Consider the following 17,701-nt stretch of genomic DNA (forward strand, 5'->3'; position numbering starts at 1 on the left):
TCAATGGGGCAGCCTTTGAATTTTCCTGATCATTATGCTTAAATATCATGAGGCAGGCATACTCTCAACCTTAACAATTCCAATCCATGTCATTTTAAAAACTATTCTTCCACTTTTCAGATTCCTCAAGTGGTAACTGAAGAATTACATTCAATCACTTTTGAAACACAAATCTGCTTATGTGGGCTGACTATAGATTTGGAAGTAAGTGTTTTTGAACCAGGCTGAATGAATGGGAAACATTTGGATTAGAAATAATGCACACTACTCACTAGCTGTTTGTGGTAACGGATTATACTCGGCTGATCAAGTAAGACTATTTTGAAGACCTTAGATTAACAGTTGGAAGGAACCTTGTAGGTCATCTAGTCCAACACCCCACCCAAGCAGGAGACCCAAATCATTTCTGACAAATGGCAATCCAATATTTTCTTGAAAGCCTCCAGTGATGAAGACATCAGTGCCTCAAGTAACCAAAAATATAATTTGAACCTTCAGTTAAATAATAATAATAATAATAATAATAATAATTATTATTATTATTATTATTATTATTTTTTTTTTATTGGATTTGTATGCCGCCCCTCTCCGTAGACTTGGGGCGGCTAACAACAATAATAAAAACAGCATGTGACAATCCAATAATAAAACAACTAAAAACTATTATAATAAAACCAAACATACAGACAAACATACCATGCATAACTTGTAATGGTCTAGGAGGAAGGAATATCTCATCTCCCCCATGCCTGGTGGTATAAATGAGTCTTGAGTAGTTTACGAAAGACAGGGAGGGTGGGGGCAATTCTAATCTCCGGGGGGAGTTGGTTCCAGAGGGCCGGGGCCTCCACAGAGAAGGCTCTTCCCCTGGGGCCCGCCAAACGACATTGTTTAGTCAACGGGACCCAGAGAAGGCCAACTCTGTGGGACCTTATCGGTCGCTGGGATTCGTGTGGTAGCAGGCGGTTCCGGAGGTAATCTGGTCCAATGCCATGTAGGCCTTTAAAGGTCATGACCAACACTTTGAATTGTGACCGGAAACTAATTGGCAGCCAATACAAGCCACGGAGTGTTGAGGAAACGTGGGTGAATCTCGTCGCTGCGTTCTGCACGATATGAAGTTTCCGAACACTTTTCAAAGGTAGCCCCATGTAGAGAGCATTGCAGTAATCAAACCTCGAGGTGATGAGAGCATGAGTGACTGTGAGCAGTGACTCCCTGTCCAAATAGGGCCACAACTGGTGCACCAGGCGAACCTGGGCAAACGCCCTCCTCGCCACAGCCGAAATATGATGTTTCAATGTCAGCTGTGGATCGAGGAGGATGCCCAAGTTGCGAACCCTCTGTGAGGGGGTCAGTGGATCCGCCGCCCCAGGGTGATGGACGGACAGATGGGATTGTCCTTGGGAGGCAAGACCCACAGCCACTCCGTCTTGTCTGGGTTGAGTTTGAGTTTGTTGACACCCATCCAGGCCCCAACAGCCTCCAGGCACCGGCACATCACTTCCACTGCTTCGTTGACTGGACATGGGGTGGAGATGTATAACTGGGTATCATCGGCATATTGATGATACCTCACCCCATGCCCTTGGATGATCTCGCCCAGCGGTTTCATGTAGATATTGAATAGCAGGGGAGAGGACCGACCCCTGAGGCACCCCACAAGAGAGAAAAGTGCCTCCCACTCCCAACCCCTCCAGCTGGCACAGAAGGATACCATGGTCGATGGTATCGAAAGCCGCTGAGAGGTCAAGAAGCACCAGGACAGAGGACAAGCCCCTGTCCCAGGCCCGCCAGATATCATCCATCAACGCGACCAAAGCAGTTTCTGCGCTGTAGCCGGGCCTGAATCCAGACTGCTGGGGACCTAGATAATTGGCTTCTTCCAAGGACCGCTGGAGTTGGAGCGCCACCATCTTCTCAACAACCTTCCCCATAAAGGGAAGGTTGGAGACTGGACGGTAGCATGGCTGGAAGGCTTCTTGAGGAGGGGGCGCACAAGTGCCTCCTTATAAGGAGCCGGAAAGGACCCCCTCCCCAAGGAGGCGTTGACAATCTCCTGGACCCAGCTTCGTGTCACCTTTCGACTGGCCGAAACCAACCAAGAGGGACACGGATCCAGTAAACAGGTGGCGGAACTCCCAGCTCCAATGGCCTTGTCCACTTCATCAGTGGATCTCTATCAAATAGATATAGCAGTTAATCTAATTGCAAATAATTGCTGCTTTTCAAAGAAAAACAAATTCTACCTAATTATTCACTGAAGCCCGATTCTTAATTGCTGGTCAATAGACCAATATGATTAATTTTTTTCCATCAATGGACAACTCTGCCTGCCTGAACCAAGTCAGTTAAGCAAAAATGGATTTCTCATAAACTCATGGGAAACTTTGCCTAATATCATTGTCAACAAAATATCAGATTAGATGAGTCATTGAATTTATAATGTAGATAAGGTGCTATATGACTGCCATAATGGTTAATATTTCATTACAATAAAATCCCTGACTTTCTTTGTTATAATTCTATTACAAAATAAGGAATCATCTTGTATTTGGCAACATATGTGGTGCTTGAACAAGTAAATACTTGTTTTAGGTGCAGGAAAGTAAATGTAGTTAAAATATTTCTCTTTTTTTGGAGCCCAATATAGGAGAGACTATAAAATGACATGAACAGATCTTAGATAGTTCTCATTTCTTTGGGGGGGGGGGGGGGGGTTGTATGTATGACTTCTGATATGAAGTGACCTAGATTCTCTGCTAGGAATGTCTACTTGAAAACCAACTACTGATGGGTTGAAAAGTTCAGTAAGAATTTTGTGCTCTGTGCAGACTTGCCCCTTCTGATAAATTTGCCCCTTACTTCTTCTTTCTCATCCCATATTGAAAACAAAACTGAAAATTACATAGCTAACAAAATTAACTGCATTAGTTGTAAGTTCTCAGCAAAAACAACCCACTTGCATACGGTACTTCAACAACTGTCTTAATTTATTTCGAGTGCAAAATTTGCTTACAAGGTAAATTATGTTACATTTGTATAAACTGTTGAGAATAACCCAACCGGGGGGACGGGGGCGACGACTCTGGGTTTTTTATATCCAGTTTTCAATATTCAATCCTTTGCAAGGATTTTTGCAAAAGTTTGCAAAAATTTGAGAGAACACATGCTCAGAATATTCTCCTTTCTAACATTATAATACTTCTTGCAATGCAGTTGTTGTAGAACTGCAACCTCTTCCCTGGGCTATTAAATCCTGCTCTGTTCTAGGTCTACATTGATTTCTTTATCCATCTTTCTCAACAGACGAGCTGTTTACCAGTTGTGATGATTTCTAATGTCAGCCAATTGCCTAATGCTTGGGCTTCGGTCATCTGGTACAACTTGTCCACAAGTGAACTCCAGGTACATTTTGGTACATAGCCAATTATATTTTTCACAAGCTGAGTATAAAAGCAAGTAAGCCTCTTTAGGCTTCTTTCCTATGATGTATAGGTAGTCCTGGATCTACAACTGCACTGAAAAAAGTGACTTATGACTGTTTTTCACACTTAGGAACTTTGTAGCATGTGATTAAAATCTAGGTGCTTGGCAATTGATTAATATGAGCTCTTGACAAGCAAAGTCAGTGGGGAAGCCAGATTCATTTTACAGCCATGTTACTAACTTATCAATTGTGGTGATTCACTAAACAACTGTGGCAAGAAAGGTCATAAAAAGGGGGCAAAACTCATTTAACAAATGTCTTTTTTAAAATAATTTTTTTATTGTTTTTCTCCCCAGTACATCTATACAAATACCTTCATTCTTAACAAAATACACATAATTTTACTTTTCTATTTGATAAAACATAAACCAATGTCTTAATTTGCACCTTTTATACTTTACTTAGTAAAGTACAAATGTCTTTCTTAACAACAGAAAATTTGGGTTCAATTGTGATCAGAAATCAAGGACTACCTGTAGTCCATTGAGCAGCAAAAAAGATATACATCTATATCTATATCTGCCTGCCTGCCTGCCTGCCTGCCTGCCTGCCTGCCTGCCTGCCTGCCTGCCTGCCTGCCTTTCTTTCTTTCTTTTTTGTTTTTGCTAAATTTAAATTAAGGGAGACTAGGATAGATCTATTTTGGCCCTATTCTGGCCTCATCAGCTAGCCATACCCTCTCACTGGATTTGAACTTGCAGCCTTTGCCTTGTATGTATGTATGTATGTATGTATGTATGTATGTATGTATGTATGTATGTGTAGGCCAGAACAAGGCCTATCCTAGTCTCCCTTAATTTTAAATATTCAGCACACACACACACACACACACACACACACACACACACATATATATATATATATATATATCTGTGTGTGTGTGTGTAGATTGTTCTGAGTTCGGGTTTTGCCCTGTGTAATATTTTGCATGTCTATGCGACGTTTCGGTGAAATCACATTCACCATCATCAGGCTGAAGTTTCCAAGCTTCGTGCTGTTGTAAAATGGAATGTTTGCAACTGTCATTTCTTCCTAGTATATAGTGTGGGGGTGGAGATTTGGTTTGAATGTAGCAAATAGATTGGGTGATTATGTTTTAGTGATCTGATTGGTTGGTGTAATCATAATTATTAGAAGGATTGACATGGTGATATTTATGAAGTGTTTTTTGTTTAAGGCTGGTTTCCAAGTTTCAAAATTCCAAATTCATAATTATTAGAAGGATTGACAAGGTGATTTTTTGAAGTGTTTTTTTTGTTTAAGGCTGGTTTCCAAATTTCTGGTAGGCGGGACGTATCATCTCTTTTATTTATACAAAGGGGGCTCCTCTCAATTTCTATGGCTTCTAGAGCAATTCTTCTATATAAATTCTCTGTTTTGTGAAGTATTTTAGCTTTTTCAAAGTCAATTTCGTGCCCTGTTTTTTTAATGTGCTGGACAAGGGAGGAAGTTTTTTCTTCTTTTTTAACTGCATTCACATGTTCTGCAATGCAGTGAGCCAATGCATGTTCTGCAATGCAGTGAGTAGTTGGAGCTTGCAGGCTACTTGACTTTGTTGTTCTGGGTCTGGTTTCAGTTTGTATGGCTGGGATATATTTGTTAATTAGGGCTGGTTTCCAGATGTCTGGTAGGCGGGAAGTATCATCACACTTGTTCATATTGTGAGGGTGTTTTTGTACCTCAATGGCTTCCATGATTATTCTTTTGTTGTAGCGTTCTGCTTTGGAAATTAATTTAGTTCTGTCAAAATCAATTTCATGTCCTGTAGTTTTGAAGTGTTGAAAAAGGGAGAAAGTTTTTTCTTTTTTTCTTAATGCGTTCTTATGTTCTGCAACATGTGCATTTACCCTCCTATTAGTTTGTCCAATATATGTGGCTGGGCAGATTTTACATGGTATTTGATAAACTCCTTGGTTTACTAACTGGATATTGTCTTTGGGGTTTCTTAGAATGTTGGCTATATTTTTATCTGTGCCAAAGGCTGTCTTGATGTTGTGTTTGTGGAGAATTTTGCTGATTTTATGTGTGGTGCCTTTGATGTAAGGGAGGAGGGCGATGCTGTTGTCCTGTTCTGTATCTTGGTTCTTGGAGGATGTCTCCTTTCGGATTAGGTTGGTGATTGCCTCTCTTTGGAATACATTGGAAATTAATACATTTGTGAGACTGTGTAATTCAGTTTCCAGGTGGTCTAGCTGACAAAGACCACCTGGAAACTGAAGCACCAGCCTGTAGATGACGAGTGGGACCTCGTCGAAATGTCACCAGAAATCTCTGAATCCTACATGGGAAGAAACCCAAATATGCCAAACCTTCATACCTGTACCTGTGAAAAGCTACGAAAACACACACACACACATATATATGTATCACATGTTTTTGCTGAATTTTTAAAATTAAGGGAGGCTAGGATAGCGCTATTTCAGCCTTGTTCTGGCCTCATCAGCTCATCCAACAGAAAAAAACATATCACCTGTTTTGCAAATGAAGATAACTATTCTGTTTACAAAATCTGTATGCATGTTTATGCTTCACATTTTTACAATAGGTATGTTTCCTTTATATCTCTTTATGTTCTTGTTCATTTATCCTCATATTGCTGCATGCCTTTTCCTAATATAAATATTTTTGTAAGCTATTTTTCAACTCCTTGTTGAAGGGCAAATGTTCTAATTGTCTTTTGCTTTTCCTTGTTGGTAAAATAAAAATATGAATTTAAAAGTGTTTATAAAAGTGCATGTTCTCCCATGCTTCTGGAAGGAGAGTCCAGCATGGGTTTAGCTCTAGTCTTATTGGTAGGACTGAGTTTCAAATTAACATAAATAAATAATAATTAGATACCGCCCCCTTGCTGCCCCAAGAAGTCAGTTTTAAAAAACTCAGTCGAGGTTAAGGACTTGAGTTTTTTTCCTCCGGGATAAGTATATGTTTAAATAATGTGTTAAATTATTAAAATTGTACTTGAACCTTGTAATCTTTTTTCTTTCTTTTGCCACAGGTTCGTGATCGGATTGGGGTTCCTGCCCTCCGCGGGCAGTGCCCCCACCGTTCCTCCTTATGGGGCCTCTTCCCTCCGCGGGTACTGCCCTGAGAAGGAGCAACAGGGCTTCAAGTCACTGACCTCCGAGGCCATACTTAGCCCTAACACCCCAGATGGGGGAGGTCCGCCCTCCCCCATTGACGGGGGCGGCAAGAGATTGACGCCGCCGCGGCGGCTAATTAGGAGCCGCTCAACAGCTGATCGCTCCGATAACGCAGAGAGTGGATCGGGGCGGCGTTTCCAAGCCGATCAGGGACACCTGTCAGGGAGACAGCAGCGAGGGTCTCTCGGTGTCCCTGTGTGTGTCTGATTCGCCTCCTGAGGCTTAAAAATAGTCGCGCCCGCCATTTTTGAACTCCCGAAGGCGCGAACTTCACTTCAGCTGTCAAATTGGCGCGAACCTGGCAGGCTGCCAGACTGTCGCAGGGCTCCTATTCTGCCTCGATACTGTCGCTGAGGCTGACACCGAGGCCTGACTGCCAATTGAATCGTGGCTAGCTGTCAGTTTGCACACACAGTCTCACTTGCGAGTGAGCTTCTCAGTGCAGAGCCCGTTTGTCTAATTGCTTGTGATCGTGATTGTGAGTACGCTGCCCCTATCTTATGATGGCTGACAAAATTGAGGTCGCTAGGGAGGAAGTGCAGGTCCAGCCAAGCAAGGTGGTTGCAAAGGGCAAGGAAAAATCTTCGGGCAAACCCAAGATCAAGTCTTCTCAGTCAGCCTCATCGCTTCGTGAAGCTGAGAGGAAAATTAAGGCCCTTGAACAGCGTTTAGAAGCGGCCTTGTCCCCCCCCCCCCACTCAAGGGGGACTGACTATAAATCCATTCCAGCCTCTTCCTCCACCCTCCCTTTCACCCAGTATATCCATGGGGTTTCAGGGGACTGCAACTGAAAGGGACTGGTCACCTGACAGGCAGGCCTCACAGTGCCCTCCTTTGCCTTCACCTACCATCAGGTCTGAAAGGCCATCATCTTCGCATAGTCAGGCCATGCCACAGATTGGGATGCAGACAGCTTACGCTCCCTCTTCTACTTTTACACCCACGGCTGCTGGGCTGAGAGAGCAATCAGACGCTTGGCAGGCTTTTTCACCTGCTATTCAAGATATGGTAGCCAATGCGTACACCCAAGGCATAGCAGCAGCTACCCAGCGCTCTCATACCTTCCCTTCGCAAGCCACTCAACCCAGAGATCTCTGGTCAGTTCCACCGCCCCCGACTGGGTTGGGTTCCATGGCAGATGACCACTCCAATTTTGAGCAAGACAGCGACCACGGGATGGACTTGTCGGATGACGAATTTACCTTTCCCGAGCAACCGGCAATGGCAGGTCTGTTCAAGCCCTCCTTATTCCGGGTTCTGTTGCACAAGGCCAAACAGGCTTTGGACGTGCCGGGGGCGACAGCCCCGGCGGAATCAGGGGATGGCCGGCGCACATCGGCCACGTTGTGCAAGGAGCCCGTTAAGGAGTCAGACAAGGTGCCGGCGTTAGAGATATTTCTTCAGAACGTCAAGCGCCCATGGCAACATCCGGCTGCGGCACAGGGCCCTTCAAACTTGGAGCGCCGATTTTATACATTCGACGATGCCATGGAAAATTTGTTGCTGTTTTCCCCCGTGGACAAGCCAGTGGCCACATTGGTCTCCACGGCGGTTGTGCCCTCAGATAATGCGGATAGCCTGAAGCCAGACGAGAGAAGGGCGGAGACTCTCTTGAAAAAGACCCATCAGATGGCTGCTTGGGCTCTTCGAGCTGCATCTACTGCCTCCTTTTTCAGTCGGGCATCCATCATGTGGATCCAGGAGGTCCAGGCCCGACTGGGTCCTGAGGAGACCCGCTTGCGACAAGACTTAAATAAGCTTCTGGCGACGGCGGAATTCTCGACGGATGCCACTCTGCATGCCGCTAAATTCGCCTCCAGGGCTATGGCGTCCACCATATCATCTCGACGCCTTCTGTGGTTGAGAAACTGGCAGGTGGACGCCAAATCAAAGTGGGCATTGTCCTCAGCCCCCTTTTAGGGCTCAAAGCTGTTTGGGGAGGCTCTTGAGCCCGTGTTGGTGGAGGATAAGGATAAGAGGAAGGTCCTCCCTAGATCGTACCGGCGCCAGGACTGTAGGACTGGACCATATTCTCGTCGCCAGTCCTTTCGGTGGGACCAGTCTCCGTCCACAACACAACCGACCAGACCTTATTCCCAGGGTAACTTTTCAACGCCTTATAGAAGTGACAGATCCTACTTTCAGGATCGGACCAGAGGCTTCCAACAAACCAGACGTCCATTCCGAGGATCTCAGCAGCGAAACTTTCGGCGTTCCAAGTGACTGCCTACACGACGTCCCCTTGGGGGGCAGATTACAGCGGTTCAGCGGAGCCTGGCAAGCAGTTACCACCGATTCCTGGGTGCTGGCAACCGTATCTTGGGGGCTGCGACTCGAATTTCTGCAAAGCCCCCCTCACCAGTTTGTAGCTTGTCCTATACCCAGGGACCCCGCAAGAAAGAACCTCTTGGAACAAGAGGTTTTACACCTCTTGGAGATTCAGGCAATCGAGCCGGTGCCGTGCAGTCAGGTGGGTACGGGGTTTTATTCCCGGGTGTTCCTCGTACCCAAATCATCAGGGGGTTGCAGGCTCATCTTGAACCTCAAACGTCTGAACCAATACGTTGTCTACCGAAGGTTCAAGATGGCCTCCCTCCATTCTATTCTGGCTGCCATTCGGTCCGGGGACTTCCTTACTTCAGTCGACCTGAAGGAGGCCTATCTGCACGTCCCTATACATCCGGCGCATTGACAATTTCTTCGATTTTGCCTGCACAATACCCACTACCAATACAGGGCGATGCCATTAGGCCTTTCATCGGCCCTGCGCATCTTCACGAAACTCTTGGATGCGCTGATGGCAAAGCTACGATCCCAGTCCATCCGGATCCTCGCATACTTAGACGATATTCTCCTTCTGTCCGGCGACCAGAGAACGGCACATCGGGAGTTGCAGATCACGTTAGCCTTACTACAACGCCATGGCTTCACGGTGAACGTGCCAAAGAGTCATTTGGTGCCTGCGACCAGGCTCACTCATCTGGGCGCGGTAATCAACACTGTTTCCAGAAAGGTGTACCTCTCCGCAGAGAGGCAGTTCAACGTGCGCGCACTGGTGAACAGGCTTCAACGACACCGGGAAGCCCCATTGTCCCTGCTGTCCAAGGTACTGGGAACGCTGGTGTCGTGCGTGGACATTGTCCCTTGGGCCCGTTACCACTACCGGATGCTTCAGTGGACTCTACTCCCTTACCAGCGGCGGCGCCTAAGCCATACACACCGGCTGATCTCCGTGGGACAGGAGCTAAGGTCCTCCCTCAAATGGTGGAGGTCCTCGGCACTACGTCAGGGCTCCCTCTTCGGACACCTTTCATATACCATTCTTACCACAGATGCCAGCCTCCTGGGGTGGGGCGCCCACGTCAACTCCCAGGTGATGCAAGGGTTCTGGACTCCCCAGGACTTACGCCCGGTCAATATCAACTTCCTGGAGTTGCGGGCTGTCCGTTTGGCACTCCTAGCCTTTTCACCCCTGCTGGAGGGGCATCATGTTCTTGTCCGCACGGACAATGTTGCCACCAGGGCACATTTAAATCACCAGGGCGGGACGAGGTCCCTCAGACTCATGACAGAAACTGTCTTGCTTTTCGACTGGGCAGAGACTCACCTTGCCTCTCTCCATGCAGAGCACATAGCGGGAGAGGACAACCAGCAGGCGGATTGGCTCAGCCGACAGCAACTGGATCTGGCGGAGTGGAGACTCGATCCCCTCCTGTTTCAAGAAATTGTCCATCGCTTTGGGGAGCCGGCCCGGGTGGATCTGTTTGCCACATACCAGAACACCCAGCTTCCCAGGTTTTACTCCCGGTTTCCATCACCGGGAACCGAGGGAGTCAATGCACTTCATCTTCCGTGGCCAAAGACATTACTCTATGCCTTTCCTCCCCTTCCACTTCTCCCGAAGGTGATAGGGAAGGTTCTCGTGGAGGAGGCAGACATAATTTTGTTGGCACCGCATTGGCCTCGGAGGTCTTGGTTCGCAGACCTCGTTGGCCTCTCTGTCTCCCCACCGTGGAGGATTCCGGACGACCAGATTTCCCTCAGCCAAGGATTTGTACGCCATCCGGACCCACAATGGTTCCACCTAACCGCTTGGCACTTGAGGGGGACAGCTTAAGGAGTTGTCAACTCCCAGACAACGTTATTGCCACAATTCAGGCTGCTAGACGTCCTTCTACGACCCGACTTTTTCAGGCGACATGGGCCGCTTTCGCATCCTTCTGCTCTGCCAGGCATTTACAACCTCAGGATTCTTCAGTTCTTACAGTTCTGGAATTTTTACAGACAGGTTTGGACAAGGGCCTAGCGCCAAACACGTTGAGACGACATGTGGCGGCCTTGGCTACTATTATTAAAAGAGAGGATGGGGGCCCCTTGGCCCATCATCCTTGGATTAAGGACTTCCTCCGGGGGGCTACAAATACACACCCTCCTCCAGTAAGACGTTTTCCCACATGGGATTTGACTTTGGTTCTCCAGGCCCTCACAGGACCCCCATTTGAACCCTTGAGGACAGTTTCGTTACGTTTCCTCTCTCTTAAGACGACTTTCTTAGTAGCGGTTACTTCGGCCCGGCGGGTGTCAGAATTGTCTGCTCTGTCGGTCAGACCGGATTTGTGTACATTTTCTCCGGAGAGGGTGGTGTTACGGTTAGATCCTACATTCATCCCGAAAGTAAACACACACTTCCACAGGGCTCAGGAGTTGGTATTGCCGGATTTCTGTGCCAAGGGCGGCCATCCTTTAGCACTTAAGTGGCACAAGGTGGACGTCCGCAGAGCCTTGAAGTTGTACATCAGACGTACAAAGGCGATACGGAAGACTGAGGCCTTGTTTGTGTCTTTTAGTTCCCTTAGACTGGGTCTCAAGGTTTCTTCCAACACCGTTAGTCAATGGGTGAGACTATGCATAGTCGAGGCTTACAAGGCGAGTTCGGCAAGCCCACCTACTGGAATCCAGGCACACTCGACGAGGAGTGCGGCGTCATCTGCGGCTTGGGCGACACAGGCGCCCCTTGAGGATATATGCAGGGCTGCAACGTGGACTACGCCCACAACCTTTATTCGTCACTACAAATTAGATACCTTTGCTTCAGCGGAGGCGGCTTTTGACAGACGGGTACTTCAGAAGGTGTGCGTGGACACGCAACCCATGGTTCATCAGACTCCCACCCTTGAGCAGTGAACTTGGGTATATCCCATGCTGGACTCTCCTTCCAGAAGCATGGGAGAAGAACCGTTGAACTTACCTGAACGGTCTTCTCGATGCTCTGGAAGGAGAGTCCATACCCTCCCTGGAACCATGGGGAGTTTTCAGTTCAGTTACTTGTTCAGATTTCATGATGTTCAATAAATTGTTGTTGTTCTTACCTTTGTTTTTTAAAACTGACTTCTTGGGGCAGCAAGGGGGCGGTATCTAATTATTATTTATTTATGTTAATTTGAAACTCAGTCCTACCAATAAGACTAGAGCTAAACCCATGCTGGACTCTCCTTCCAGAGCATCGAGAAGACCGTTCAGGTAAGTTCAACGGTTCTTCTCTTTTAAGGCTGCAGAATATCTAGTAAAGCCATTGGCTTACTATTGCATACTCCATAAGTGAAATTGGTAAATCAAAATAACAATTAGAAAAAGTACCATAGAGCTACAGCCAGCCATTTGCATTTAGATATTTAGCCAAAATCTACCCCCACACACCCTTTTTCAAGGCAGCGCAAGGAGCCGGGCTTGAAATTAGGGCAGGGAGCGACGAAAGTGCGGAGGCCGGCAAAGATTGCTTTGAATGTCGGCTGCCCCCGCCCCCCCAGTGCCTCCGGCCCCCTCGCCGCTACCGTCCGCCCGCCCGATCCACCGGGTCCTCCTGCAGCAGCGCTGGCGGCTACGGCTTCTCATCCTTCTCATTCGGACGGTAGTCGCTCTGAGCGCTTTGAGAATGCCCGCTCCGCCCCCTCTCACAGTCCCTTAGCTGAGAGCGCTTTCGTCCCAGCTGTCAGCGAGGGGGCTGCAGGAGAGGTGGGGGCAGGCATTCTCACAGAGAGGGAGAGGGAGAGAGAGAGAGAGAGAGCAAGAGGGGGGAGAGTGGAAAGGAGAGAGAGAGAAAAAAAATTATAGAAAAAGGGAGAAAAAAAGAGAAATGAGAAAATGATTGAAGCAGAGAATGACAGGAAAGAAAGAGAAAGAGAGAGAGAAGTGACTGTTGGTGATGACATACGACGTCATCGGGTGGGAAAAAACGTGGTATAGGGAAAAAAATCGTGGAGTACTTTTTAATTAATATTTTTTGAAAAACCGTGGTATAGCCGTTTCGCGAAGTTTGAACCCGCGAAAATCGAGGGATCACTGTATACAATTTCCCATCCACTGTTTAACATGGACATGAGAGTTTCAATTAGGGTGGTAGAAAAGAATATTTTGCTTTGAAGTTTCAGTTAAGAAAACAGGTTTGTCTTTTTAAACTATCATGACTTCATTTGAAAACAATTGATTTTTTAAAAAAATGTTACCCACACTTTTTTCTTTATATTTTAGGACAACAGATTACTTCTGGAGATTATCAGCTTTCCTGGTCAAAGTTCTATAAGGTACTGTATGCCATATTTTTCAGAGTATAAGATGCACCAGAGTATAAGACATACCTTAGCTTTGGGGAGGAAAACAAAGGGGGGAAATCTGCCTCCCTCACAGCAATTTTCCTCCCATCAAACAGTAAACACAGATGACATACACTGTTTTCTGTGTATTTCTGTGCATGTGTGCCTGACCCATAGAAATAGGAAAGAATCTGAGAAATGTACATTATGGCAGTATATTAATCCCATAAAGTTTTCTTAAATGTAGTCACACTAACTCCTCCCAATTATTTAAATAGATCTATTCCAAACATGACTAAGTCAGGGTTTAACTCAGCTGCCTTATCTTAACATTAAACAAGACACTGCTAATTTCAGATTATACTCGTACAGATTCTATTAAAATTGACGTGACTTTCAGGAAGTATACATTACTCTCTGATATTTAAAAGAAAATACAATATCACTGGGCCTCTTCAGATCAAGCATTTATCTTAAAAAGCTTCTTCATTTTGTTAGGTTTTCGAGAACAATAATAAAGCAGTCTTTTTTTTTTTAGTCTAATAATTTGAAAATTCTAGACATTTATAGTTATTGACTAACCACTTTGCATCCAGTTTCAGCAACTTGTTAGCGCAAGAAAATAAAATTCTGCCTCTGCCTCTCCCTCCCACCAATTTGCCTCCTTGCAGGTTTGGTTTCACTTTCATTTTAGCATGTGGCCTTTCTTTAGCCTGAATGGCTGCTGGTGGAGAAGCCAATAATCAGTTGCTTCTGCTAATCAGGCTCTGCACTGTTTGCTGCAGGAGGTAAATTGCTGGGAGGCAGAGTCCAAGGGGCTGGTTGGTTGGTTGGATGGGGCTGTATTCGGTGTATAAGACGCACCCAAGTTTTCACCCTCTTTTTTTGGGGGGGGGGGGTGTAAAAGGGTGCATCTTATACTCTGGGGTTCGGGGGGGGTGCTGGCAAGCCCCCCAGGCCGGCTGCGACCTTTTAAAACACCCGCGCCGCTTCCCATCTGTCTCCTGAAGCCCAACGGCAAAGCCGAACTTCCGCGTTCGGCTTCAGGAGACAGATGGGAAGCGGCGCGGGTGTTTTAAAAGGTTGCAGCCGGCCTGGGGGGCTTGCCAGCACCCCCCCGAACCCGGAAGTTCAGCAAAGGTTCGGGGGTTCGGGGGGGTGCTGGCAAGCCCCCCCAGGCCGGCTGCGACATTTTAAAACACCCGTGCCGCTTCGTAGCTGTCTCCTGAAGCCGAACGCTAAAGCCGAACTTCCGCGTTCGGCTTCGGGAGACAGCTACGAAGCAGCGCGGGGCGTTTTAAAAGGTCGCAGCCGGCCTGGGAGGCTTGCCAGCACCCCCCCGAACCCCGAACCCGGAAGTTCGGCAAAAGTTCGGGGTTCGGGGGGGGTGCTGGCAAGCCCCCCAGGCCGGCTGCGACCTTTTTAAAACACCTGCGCCGCTTCGTAGCTGTCTCCTGAAGCCGAACGCTAAAGCCGAACTTCCGCGTTCGGCTTCGGGAGACAGCTACGAAGCAGCGCAGGTGTTTTAAAAGGTCGCAGCTGGCCTGGGGGGCTTGCCAGCACCCCCCTGAACCCCGAACCCGGAAGTTCGGCAAAAGTTCAGGGTTCGGGGGGGGTGCTGGCAAGCCCCCCAGGCCGGCTGCGACCTTCTAAAACAGAGGTCCCCAACCGCCGGTCTTGTGGACCGGGACCGGGCCGTTGGGGTTTTCCAGCCGGTCCGCGGCGCCGCTGCCCTCCTGGCAGAGGACATTATGCAGGACAGGGTGGGGCGTCGGGGCAGGGGCGGGGAGAATCAGGAGGCTCCTTTGGCGGCTGGGGGCTGCCTGGCTTTGTGATTTTGGCTGGGGGGGAGTTATGAAGGTCCTACTTCTCCCCCCCCCCCCCCAGCCAAAAACTCAAAGCCTATCTGCTGGATACGGGCGATGAGCGGGACGAGCGGCACCGAAGCCGGTGGCTGTGGCAGCTGCTGCAAGAGGCTTCCGCGCCGCTCTGTCCCACTCATCGCCCGTATCCAGCAGATAGGCTTTGAGTTTTTGGCTGGGGGGGGAGAAGTAGGACCTTCCTAACTCCCCCCCCCAGCCAAAATCACAAAGCCAGGCAGCCCCCAGCCGCGAGGTGCCCCCTCCCCTCCCATGGAGCCCTGCCCTGTTTGGTGCCCCGCTCGCTGGGCAACGGCCTCCCTCCCTCCCTGCCTCGTGTTTGCAGAGCTCCGCCGGGCAAAGTTCGGACACCTTCCGGGCGCATGCACACATCCACACCTCCACCCCCCCGGGAGGAATTCGCCCCCCTGCCCAGAATTGGCCAGCTCAGCAACGCTGCCCTGCTCCCTTCGGAGGTGCGGAGAGGGCGGGGAGAGGAATTTAACCCTGAAAGTGGCCGGGGTTGCCAAGAAATTCCCCCAACCTTCGCTGGTTTCGGGCCAAGGAAGAGGGGGGCCGTGTTTACCTGGCTGATTCGGGGATGAGAGACCACCAGGAGGTCCGCAAGGCTGCGTGACTTGGATTGGGAAGTCCGAAAAAGACCCCCGGGATGGGTGAGTGGAGGGAGAGGGGAGAAAGAGAGAGGGAGAGAGGGGGGAGAAAGAGAGAGAAAGAGATAGCAAGAGAGGGAGAGAGAGAAAGAGATAGGGAGAGAGGGGGGGAGAGAAAGAGATAGCAAGAGAGGGAGAGAGAGAAAGAGAGAGGGAGAGAGGGGGGAGAGAGAGAGAAAGAGAGGGAGAGGGAGAAAGAGAGAGAAAGAGATAGCAAGAGAGGGAGAGAGAGAAAGAGAGAGGGGGGAGAGAGAAAGAGATAGCAAGAGAGGGAGAGAGAGAAAGAGAGAGGGAGAGAGGGGGGGAGAGAAAGAGAGAGGGAGAGAGGGGGGAGAGAGAAAGAGAGACGGAGAGGGAGAGGGGGGAGAAAGAGAGAGAAAGAGATAGCAAGAGAGGGAGAGAGAGAAAGAGAGAGGGAGAGAGGGGGAGAGAAAGAGATAGCAAGAGAGGGAGAGAGAGAAAGAGAGAGGGAGAGAGGGGGGAGAGAGAGAGAAAGAGAGGGAGAGGGAGAAAGAGAGATGGAGAGAGGGGGGGAGAGAGAGAAAGAGAGGGAGAGGGAGAAAGAGAGAGGGAGAGAGGGGGGAGAAAGAGAGAGAGGGAGAGAGAGAAAGAGAGAGGGAGAGGGGGGAGAGATAGCAAGAGAGGGAGAGAGGGAAAGAGGGGGGAGAGAGGGGGGAGAGAAAGAGAGAGGGAGAGAGAGAGGAGATAAAGGAAGAGGAGAGATAGAAAGGAAGAGAGAGAAAGAAAGAGGGATAGAAAGAGAGTGAGAGATGCTCAGTGAGCCTTTCTTTGAAGTTGCCTTTCTTTCTTTCTTTCTTTCTTTCTTTCTTTCTTTCTCTCTTTCTTTTGCTCTCTTGCTCTCTTGCTCTTTCATTCTTTTTTCTCTCTCTTGCTTTCTTTCTTTCTCTTTCTTTCTCTCCTTCCTTCCTTCCTTCCATTTCTTTCATTCCCCCTCTCTATTTTTATTTCTCTTTCATTCTCCATTGACTCTGGAAGGAGAGTCCATCATGGGTTGTAAACCAATCCTATTGGTAGAGACTGAGTTAATTTAAATAATTAATTAACTGGCACCGCCCCCTTAGCAGCCCCCATGAGCCAGTTTTTAAAAACTCAGTCTAAGTGTAGAGACTGTAGTTTCTGTACTGAGTGATTGAAATGTTATGTTTTGAATGTTAATTGTTATTAAAGTGGTGCCTTTTAATTTTTTTCTTCTTTTGTTTCCACTACAGGTTGAAGAAGATTTTCCAAAGGGGTCTCTGCCCTCCGCGGGCACCACCCCCACCGTTATCTCCTCGGGGGCCCCTTCCCTCAGCGGGTACCACCCTGATCGAGGAGCACCACAGCCCAGGGTCCCTGACCTCCGTGGTCAGACTCGGCTGCGAGCTGAAGGTGGGGGGGGTCCATCCCCCCCACTGGGAAGCTTTGAATCGGCGATTCCCTGCTTGCGCGGCTTGGAAAAAAGCGATTTGGACGCCTGCCAGCGCCTCTCAGCTGTTCGGCGGCTAGGATTAAAGCCGCGGCGGCCGCAGCCGCCTTCTGCTTGTCAGAGCCGTTTCGCTTGCTGCGGGCGGCGTTTTAACGCCGTTTTTTTGGAGGTGCCTATCGCTGGCTGTGGTGTCGCTGTCGGAACCTCGGTTCCTCACAGCAAGCAGGGAAAAATTATCGCTTCAGAGCGCCGCCATTTTCGGGCTGCCTAAAGACGAGGGAAACTTTCCCGCCCTTTCTAATTGCCCGAGAGGCTGCGCCGTTCCTCTCCGCCTATTTATTAGGCGCGATAGAACAAGGAAGGCAGTTCTGCGCATGTGCAGTGCCTGCAAAGCTCCCGATCGCCATTTTGTCCCTCTGTGAGAGAAGCGAGTGTCAGGGAGCAGTCCTTTTGAAGTCTGTGGTGTTGTGAGCAGCTCTAGTGAGTACTATGGAAGGTCACGCTACACCTGATAAGGTGACCTCT

General features: G+C 48.4%; 1 protein-coding gene and 1 long non-coding RNA gene across 2 annotated transcripts in view; one reads left to right on the plus strand and one right to left on the minus strand.

The window, feature by feature from the left end:
- LOC139155786 (signal transducer and activator of transcription 4-like) overlaps positions 1–17,701 on the plus strand; it is a 65,617-nt gene that overhangs the window by 30,355 nt on the left and 17,561 nt on the right. Inside the window, 3 exon segments of the mRNA XM_070731060.1 lie at positions 121–204; positions 3,310–3,418; positions 13,159–13,211. Of these exon segments, the coding sequence (XP_070587161.1) occupies positions 121–204; positions 3,310–3,418; positions 13,159–13,211 (246 nt within the window).
- The window catches only part of LOC139155788 (uncharacterized), a 56,263-nt gene that overhangs the window by 7,178 nt on the left and 31,384 nt on the right, over positions 1–17,701 (minus strand). The window lies entirely within an intron of this gene.

Source organism: Erythrolamprus reginae, unplaced genomic scaffold, assembly GCF_031021105.1.
Source record: "Erythrolamprus reginae isolate rEryReg1 unplaced genomic scaffold, rEryReg1.hap1 H_59, whole genome shotgun sequence".
Lineage (NCBI taxonomy): Eukaryota > Metazoa > Chordata > Lepidosauria > Squamata > Dipsadidae > Erythrolamprus > Erythrolamprus reginae.